This window comes from Arabidopsis lyrata, assembly GCF_000004255.2.
Source record: "Arabidopsis lyrata subsp. lyrata unplaced genomic scaffold ARALYscaffold_7, whole genome shotgun sequence".
NCBI lineage: Eukaryota > Viridiplantae > Streptophyta > Magnoliopsida > Brassicales > Brassicaceae > Arabidopsis > Arabidopsis lyrata.
In genome coordinates, this window is record NW_003302549.1 from 12,172,252 (window position 1) to 12,182,191 (window position 9,940).

A 9,940-nucleotide genomic window follows, 5' to 3' on the forward strand; every position below is an offset into this window, starting at 1 on the left:
TTGCTCAAAGGAGACAGAAGCTTGAAACCATACCTTTCTTGGTAATATGGCTATAAATAATAATGTACATATATATATATTTTTCAGTTTAGTTCCCATAGTTTTGACTTTTTGTCATTGTCCACATCACATGTATCCAGATATCACATTTTGCGTAATCGTGTCCTCCAATGATATCAGATAAACTCGCATTACGTTCTCTGGGATCAGTTTCTCTATCTTAACCTTTGCAAGAAGCTCAAACTGCATTCTTGTGGTTGTTGTCTCAGACTTGGTTTAGATAATATGAGGTACTATATATATTTCAGTTTCATTTTTGGGTCTTTTTAGGTATATAAATCAATTTCCTTTTTGATGAGGTATTTCCTCTTTTTAGCTTTCTTAAAAGGGATGGACTAAATGATTTCCATTATTTGAAAAGGTTTTCACTCATTTTTTTCTTTCGAAGCTTGTTTCCTTCATTTTTTTGCCAAGTCTGTTCTTGTATATATACGGACGGATATTATTGACCTTGATTGATTAACGAAACGATCAATTCAGAAGAAGAAACGAGAAAGCTTGAGAAACAAGCAACTTAATAGATCGTTTCCTAACTTGTCTCAACGCCTTGGCTTTATACGTTCTCTCAAGAGCTCATCTCTTTTTTTTTTTGTTCTTCATCGTTGGTGTTGCGGCTTAATTCGAAGATGGACATGATTAGTCAACTTTCAGAAGACTTGATCTTTAGAATACTGTCGCTTGTTCCGACAACCGACGTCCTGGCCATGAGCTGTGTGTCGACAAGATGGCGGTCTCTTTGGAATCTAGTTTCGAGACTTGAGTTTGATGATAACAATCATCAGAATTACCATAAGCGCTTCTCGCAGTTTGTTTACAAAACTTTGCTTTCAAACAAGGCCCCTGTTCTAGAGAAGTTGAGTCTCACGCTAGGTCCTAAGTGTCACGCCGTAGATGTTGGGATATGGATTGGTATTGCGGTTTCTCACCGCCTGCGCAATCTCATAGTCAATATGGGGACAGGGTCAGGGCCGGTCACTTTGCCGAGTAGCCTATTCACATGTGAAATACTAGAGACCTTGGGGCTAGCACGTTGCCTTGTTTCGGATGTTCCCTGTTTTCTCCCGTCCCTGGAGAGGTTGAGCCTTACCGATGTGGATTACACATCTCTTCCTAAGCTTTTACCCGGTTGTCCTAATCTCGTATTACTTATATTTAAGGTGATAGAAGACCAGAGAGAGGTCGACATCACTGTCGCCGCGCCTGCTTCTTTACGAATATTGGAGTTGTACGACGTAAGAAACGGAAGTAAGGGTGGTGTGCATGTGATAGAAGCTCCTAGTCTCATGTTCCTTAAGATCGTCGATGATGTTGCTTACGACTCCCGCCGAATCAAGAATATGCCTAATTTGATGGCAGCACATGTTGACATCACTCAAGGAGTAACCCACAGGTTTTTGCGAGCTCTTGCTTCTGCCCGCCGCCTTTACCTATGTGTATCACTACTTTCGGAGGTTCCTACTATGATCATCCACTTCTACCGGCTTGTTCTGTTGGAATATTTGAGAGAGAATGAAGAAACAGAGTAAGAGATAATATCTCTTCTCCTTTAAAGAAGACAAAGAACGAAAACAGAATACTTTTGATTAAACTGAAACTTGTTGGTTTATTACAACAACACTCATTCACTTATATACATGTCGTACAGTCGTAACCGTTCGTAACTTGTGGAAACCGACAACTTAATAACACAACTCATTAACACACACCCGTTAATACACATTCATACATATATTAATATATGTTAAATATGTGACCAAACTCAATTACCACTAACACTCCCCCTTAATTGAGTTTCTGTCTAAACCCAAGTTTGCTTCTTGTTGACTTCTGTTCCTTCTCTTCACAACCTTTTCTTCTTCCTCTTGTTGTTGTCTTTCTCTTTGTTGCACAATATGACACTCTTTTGTCAATTGTATTTGTTTTCTTTTGACATAAGAGCTCTTGGAATTTTTCTTTCCCGCAAATCTTTTCCATGTCACCTTCAAGTTTACCATGACCTTTTTTACGATTTACTTGAAGTCTCCATGACCTTTCCTCATGTCTTCTCCGGGATCTTTTATCACGGCTGTTCTTGCAACCTTCTTCCACTCCCTTTCTCTTAGGTGAGCTTTCTTCTTATTCCCTTTTGGTGTCCTCTTGATCACCAAATTTGTGATCCTTTGATCACCATCACATCTCTGTGACTTCTTGTGCGTGAATCTTCTCCACGTCTTATTCGATTGTCTCTACAACAACCCAATGCTTCCTTTCACTCTTAGGTAAGCATCTCTCCTTTTTGCTTGGTGTCTTCCTTTGATCACCATCACGTCACGTAGACGCCTTGTGCGTGAACATCGTCACGTCTTCTTCGGTGTCTTCTTTTGATCACCATAACGTCTCCATGACGTCTTGTGCGTGAATCTTCTTCACGTCGTCTTCGGTTTACTCTTCAACCGACTTATGCTCCATTTTCCTCCGAGGTAAGCATCCTCTTGTGCTCCATTTTTCTCCGAGGTAAGCATCCTCTTATGGTGTCCTCTTTTGATCACCATCACATCTCGATGACGTCTCATCAGTTCCCTTGAACCTTTTTGCTGAGTAGCCTTGCACTGTTCTCCCAACAGAAGCTTACTCCATGTTGCAGTGTTCTTCACAACTCAACAACACCTTTTGATACTAAGCCTTGCCCTGTTTCTTACAACAGGCGGCTTCCCCGTCTTGTTTCACCAAGACCTCTTTGAACAAAGTTTCAGAATTCTCCTTCCACAACTCCAAATCCACATCCGTTTTCTCCATTGCCTTTAGAGAAGATTTCCTATCTTCTTCATCGCTTTTGGAGCCTTCCTCTTGAAGGTACTGCATGTGAATGTGTTTGTGAAGGCTGATGGTACTCTCTCTTGTTACCACCTCTTCTTGTTCTTCCTTTTCTATTACGTCTTCTTCTTCTTCTTTTTCTCTTTTTTTTTTTTTTTTTTTTTTTTTTTTTCTCGGTTTCTAACCGTTAGAAATGTTGGCTCCATCTTTCTCTTCTTCTCGCAGCGGAATTCTTCTTATCTTTGTTTTACTTGGACAGGCTCCAAGACCAAATAAGCTCTGATACCATGTTGGTATTTTGAAGAGGATAAAAAAATAGAGTAAGAGATAAGACTCTTCTAAAGAAGAAAAGTAAACGAAAAAACTTTTTATTGAATCTGAAACTTGTTGGTTTATTACAACAACACTCATTCACTTATATACATGTCGTACGGTCGTAACCGTTCGTAACTTGTGGAAACCGACAACTTAATAACACAACTCATTAACACTCACCCGTTAATACACATTCATACATATATTAATATATGTTAAATATGTGACCAAACTCAATTACCACTAACATGTTCATCTCGAGCTAAATATTAAGGAGATAATTAAGGAGATCATTCTGTCAATCATATATTTGATATCTCAATCGTATATTCTGTATTTATGTGTGATTAGGGCTACTCTTACATCTCTCATGTATAAATAAGTGTAATCCCTCTTGTAATAAGAATCATCCAATTCTATACTCTCATATCTTCTTCCTTTTAAGCTTGCTCTCTGTTCTTAAATTTTCTTTTTTTCCCGACGCTCTTCTTTTTCGTTCCTCTGTTTCTCTTTTCCCTTTTTCAATGGCAAACAACAACAACAACAACGCAGAAACAGTTATTGTCAACCCCACCACTCTCGTGAATGTTAACATGAACAATGTTATCAAACTCAATGCCACAAATTACCTCATGTGGAGCAGACAGGTTCATGCCATCTTTGATGGCTATTCTCTTGCAAAATTTCTCGACGTCACCGCTGCTGTTCCGGAGCCGACTGTGGTTGTTAACGAGGTTAACACACCAAATCCTGCCTTCGATCTATGGACGAGACAAGATCGCTTGATCTACTCAGCCCTCATTGGCGCCCTCTCCGCCTCTGTCCAGCCTCTTGTGTCTAGTGCTCTCACCTCTGCCGATGTGTGGCTTACGCTTGCTCAGACCTACGCCAAGCCTAGTCGGGGTCACATCAAACAACTCAAGCATCAAGTCAAACAGTGGACTAAAGGTACACGAACCATCGATGAGTACTTTCAAGGTCTCACTACTCGTTTTGATCAATTGGCTCTTCTCGGCAAAGTCATTGATCATGAGGATCAGATTGAGTATATCCTCGATGGTCTCTCCGAGGATTACAAAGTCATCGCCAACCAGATGGAGGGCCGTGATGTTCCTCCGAGTCTGACCGAGCTACATGAGAAGCTTCTTAATCATGAAGCTAATCTCATGACTGCTGCTCCTCCGTCCTCCTTCCCGATAACGGCGAACTATGTCACCAACTCCACCAACAATCGCAACAATCGTTCTGCTCCAAAACTGACAAACAATCAACAAACATGGAAGCCGTCTCTCAATCCTAGTGGTAATGATTCTCGTCAGGCACGACCCTATCTTGGCAAGTGCCAAATCTGTGGCGTCCAGGGTCACTCTGCAAAACGCTGTTTTCAACTCCAAGGGTTCACCGGTCAACAAGGACCAACTCCCCCACTGTTACCGACACCGCCATACCCTCCGTCTCCTTGGTTGCCTCGTGCGAATCTTGCGACTGCCACAACTCCATCACTCGGCCAGAATCCTTGGATTCTCGACTCCGGTACCACCCATCACATTACTTCTGACCTTAACAACCTTTCTCTCCATCAGCCGTACAATGGCGGTGAAGAGGTGTTGATTGGTGATGGTTCTGGTCTCCGTATCACTCATACTGGTTTAGCATCTCTTCCCTCTTGCTCAAAACCTTTGGCTTTACGTGATGTTCTTTGTGTCCCTGACATTCAAAAGAATCTATTGTCGGTTTATCGTCTTTGTAATGCTAATGGTGTTTCTGTTGAATTCTTTCCTGCACACTTTCAGGTGAAGGATCTCAGCTCGGGGGCCCGATTACTCCAAGGTCGCACTAACGGAGAACTCTATGAGTGGCCAATCATCAACCCTTTTGCAACTTCGTTTTTTACTTCTACTTCAAATAAACCCTCTTTACAAGAGTGGCATTTTCGTTTAGGACATCCTTCTTTTTCAATTTTAAAAACTATTGTCTCTCAGTTTGCATTACCTCATTCCACCAAACAGTCCAATTCTCTTTGTAACGACTGTTCAATAAATAAAAGTCACAAGCTTTCATTCTCTGAAACATCCATCTCTTCTTCTCGTCCTCTTGAAATCCTATTTAGCGATGTGTGGACTTCTCCTGTGATCTCAATTGATAATTATAAGTACTATCTTATAATCGTTGATCACCACACTCGTTACGTATGGTTATACCCTCTCCAACTCAAATCCCATGTCAAAGACACCTTTATCAAGTTTAAAGCTCTAGTCGAAAATAAATTTCAAACAAAGATCGGTACTCTATTTTCTGATAATGGAGGTGAATATATCGCTCTTAAATCATTTCTTGCCACCCATGGTATTTCTCATCTTACAACTCCTCCTCATACACCGGAGCATAACGGTTTATCCGAGAGACGACATCGTCATATTGTTGAAACCGGCTTATCCCTTCTAACTCATGCCTCTATGCCCAACACTTATTGGACATATGCTTTCTCTGCTGCGGTTTATCTGATAAATCGTATGCCTACACCTACTCTATCTCTTCAATCTCCTTACCAGAAACTTTTTCACACCAATCCAAACTATGAAAAACTCAAAATTTTTGGCTGTTTATGTTTTCCTTGGCTACGACCATATGTCAACAACAAGCTTGCTCCAAAATCTTCTCCTTGTGTGTTTCTTGGATACTCTCTCACTCAAAGTGCTTACCTATGTCTTGAACCAACATCTCACCGCATATACGTCTCCCGACACGTTTGTTTTGATGAACGTGTCTTCCCATTCTCATCTTTACAAAAATCAATTCCATCCACCACCGACCAAACACCTCCACCTGCTTCTTCCACTCCCATTCTGGTTTCCTCTTCGCCACTTAAAGAACTCTCCGGTGACTCGCCCTCGACCTCTGCTCCTTCACCATTGGAAGTGTCTGGTTCGGAGTCAACGGCAACACCATCACATTCTCAGGCGACATCCTCGTCAGCTCCGTCCTCACCACGTCCTCCGTCATCGGCTCAGCCACACTCACCGGCACGGCCAATCTCTACGTCGACTCCGGTTCACGACGACTCTGCTTCCGCAAACTCCTCTCATCAACAATCCTCTACGGGCCTTAACTCATCAACGGCCCATATAGATTCTGAAGGCCACAATGTTTTAGAAACACAGGCCCAACAAGCCCAATTAGTTTCACAAAGCACTCAGGCCCAATCTCAGAATCAGACTAACACGTCTTCTTCTTCTTCGTCGCTACCAGTGAATCCGGCTAATACGCACCAGATGGAAACTCGATCTAAAAAGGGAATTTCCAAGCCAAATATGAAGTACACTCTTGCTATGTCTCTTGCCAAAGCTACTGGTCACGAGCCACGAACACATACACAAGCACTCAAAGATGAGAAGTGGAGGAAAGCGATGTCAGAAGAGTACAATGCTCAATTGGCTAATCATACTTGGGATCTTGTTCCACCACCACCTCCAACAGTCAACATTGTAGGCTGTAAGTGGGTTTATACAACAAAATATAATCCTGATGGTACGATTCGCAGGTTTAAAGCTCGCTTGGTCGCGAAAGGATATAATCAACAACCAGGACTTGATTACTCCGAGACTTTCAGCCCCGTCATCAAATCGACAACCATACGTTTGATTCTTGGCGTCGCTGTAAACAGAGACTGGCCTATTCGTCAATTAGACGTAAACAATGCGTTCTTACAAGGTACTTTAAAGGAAGATGTGTATATGGATCAGCCTCCTGGGTTTATTGATGGTGATCGTCCGGATTATGTGTGTCATCTCAAGAAGGCTTTGTATGGCCTAAAACAGGCACCACGAGCTTGGTACCTTGAGCTCCGCAATTTTCTTCTCTCCGTGGGATTTCAGAATTCTGTTTCAGACACCTCTCTTTTTATTTTGAAGAAAGGAAGATCTTTTGTCTATATGTTGGTTTATGTGGACGACATTCTTGTTACGGGCAATGATAATGTTCTGCTTCAAGAGACACTACAGACACTTGCTAGCCGTTTCTCAGTTAAAGATCATGAAGAACTTTCATACTTCTTGGGGATTGAAGCAAAACGGACAATCTCTGGTCTTCATCTCACACAACGTCAGTATGTTCTTGATTTACTTGAACGTACTAACATGCTCTCGGCCAAACCAGTCACCTCTCCCATGGCATCGTCTCCAAAGTTGACTCTCCGATCTGGTACGCCTCTCTCCGATGCGACTGAATATCGTTGTGTCGTTGGAAGCCTCCAGTACTTGGCTTTCACTAGACCCGATATTTCCTATGCTACCAACCGTTTGTCACAGTTCATGCATTCTCCTACAGATGAACATTGGCTTGCGGTCAAACGTGTTCTTCGCTACTTGGCGGGTACTCCATCACATGGCATATTCTTGAGTCGTGCTAATTCACCTAGTCTACATGCCTTCTCGGACTCCGACTGGGCTGGAGATAGTGATGATTATGTCTCAACTAATGCCTACATTGTCTATTTGGGTAATCATCCGATCGCTTGGTCCTCGAAAAAGCAAAAAGGTGTGGCGAGATCATCTACTGAGGCTGAATATCGGGCCGTAGCAAATACATCCTCCGAAGTTGCCTGGATATGCTCACTTCTCAGTGAACTAGGTATTACCATCACCAACGCTCCTGTCATCTATTGTGATAACGTCGGTGCTACGTACTTATGTGCCAATCCTGTTTTCCACTCACGGATGAAACATATAGCTTTGGATTGTCATTTTGTTCGTAATCAAGTGCAGTCCGGCTTACTTCGTGTAGCTCACATTTCCACTGACGACCAGCTTGCTGACGCTCTCACAAAACCGCTGCCACGGTCCACGTTCTAACGGCTAACGAGCAAGATTGGAGTTTCGCAAGCCCCTCCATCTTGAGGGGGCGTATTAAGGAGATAATTAAGGAGATCATTCTGTCAATCATATATTTGATATCTCAATCGTATATTCTGTATTTATGTGTGATTAGGGCTACTCTTACATCTCTCATGTATAAATAAGTGTAATCCCTCTTGTAATAAGAATCATCCAATTCTATACTCTCATACTAAATACATGTGCGCAAGGTTGGTCGGAGCTTCTCACCCAAATGCTCCAAAGTTCCCCCAGACTAGCATCTCTCAAACTCACCGATGAACATGAGCTTGAGTTTTCTAGCGAAGAAACTCCGGATTGCTGGAAGCCGCCGAGTTCTGTTCCCAACAGTCTTGAAACTTTTGCGTGGAGCGGTTACAAAGGACGACGAGGAGATGTAGAGATGGCTACGTATTTCTTAAAGAATGCTACTCGTTTGAAGACAGCCACTTTCTCTCCACAATGCATTGATTCTGAAGCCAAAGATAGGATGATCAACGACTTATTGAGGATATAACCAGTTCAATGTTACTGGTTAACTTTGGTTTAATAAGCTGAGATTAATACTCGGTTTAATGTGATGTATATAAGCTTAATGACTCTCATTTTTGATAATCAAGTTGTTGTAACAAACATTGGAATGATTAAGAAAAGTTTGTTATCTTCTTCAATTCTCTCTCACTTTTCCTATCTAGTTTCTCCGATGTATCGGACTTTATTATGGTATCAGAGCACAAAATGAAGATTCCGCATTCGTTGTGTTCATCAGAAGTGAGCTGTGATTTCTCGTTTTCATTTTCTTGTTAATTCTTTTGATTTTGTTTCTTCGCGATTTGCGATTCTCTTCTCCGGTTACCGGAATCTTGTTTTTCCGTTCTGTTTCTTTCATTTTTCTTTCATTGACCTATAGCGACGACAATTCTCTTTCTTTTACAACAAATTCGTCTCATTTTCTTTGAAATTTCTTGTTCTTACACTGAGAATGGGATCTTTTATACCTCCACCTGTGATTCCGGTGCCTCGTCCTCCGTCAATTGTTGCTGAACAGTCTCGTTATCCAGTTGATCATTATGAGAATCCGTACTATCTTCATAATACGGATCATGCTGGTCTTATTTTGGTTTTGGATCGACTTACGACTGCTTCTGATTTTCATTCTTGGCGTCGATCGATGTTAATGGCTTTGAATGTCAGGAACAAATTGGGATTTATCAATGGTACGATTTCTAAACCACCTGAAGATCATAGAGATTTTGGTGCTTGGTCTAGGTGTAATGATATAGTTAGTACTTGGTTAATGAATTCAGTTGATAAAAAGATAGGACAGAGTTTACTCTTCATAGCTACTGCTCAAGGTATATGGAATAATTTGATGTCAAGGTTTAAGCAAGATGATGCTCCAAGAATCTTTGATATAGAGCAGAAATTAAGTAAGATAGAGCAGGGTTCAATGGATGTTTCTACATATTACACTGCTTTACTTACTCTGTGGGAAGAACACAGAAACTATGTTGAGCTCCTAGTTTGTACATGTGGTCGTTGTGAATGTGATGCTGCAGTGAAATGGGAAAGTTTACAACAGAGGAGTAGGGTGACAAAATTTCTTATGGGATTGAATGAAGGTTTTGATCCGACTAGACGTCACATCTTGATGCTTAAACCTATTCCAACAATAGAAGAAGCTTTCAATATTGTGACTCAAGATGAAAGACAGAAGAATGTTAAGCCTCCTACTCGTATAGACAATGTGGCTTTCCAGAATAGTACTCAAATGCTGTCAGAAGGTGATAATGCATATGTTGCAGCATATAACACAGTAAGACCGGCTCAGAAGCCTATGTGTACTCACTGTGGGAAAGTGGGACACACGATTCAGAAATGCTATAAGTTGCATGGTTATC

General features: G+C 41.5%; 1 protein-coding gene and 1 pseudogene across 1 annotated transcript; one reads left to right on the forward strand and one right to left on the reverse strand.

Moving 5' to 3' along the window:
- Positions 1–179: 179 nt before the first annotated feature.
- On the forward strand, positions 180–8,462 carry LOC110226468 (F-box/FBD/LRR-repeat protein At4g26340-like). Its single transcript, XM_021018319.1, has 2 exons — positions 180–1,531; positions 8,263–8,462. Exons 1-2 carry the CDS (start codon positions 687–689, stop codon positions 8,297–8,299), a joined length of 882 nt encoding a protein of 293 aa, XP_020873978.1. The 5' UTR covers positions 180–686; the 3' UTR covers positions 8,300–8,462.
- LOC110226474 lies at positions 1,646–3,338 on the reverse strand (annotated as a pseudogene).
- Positions 8,463–9,940: the final 1,478 nt, after the last annotated feature.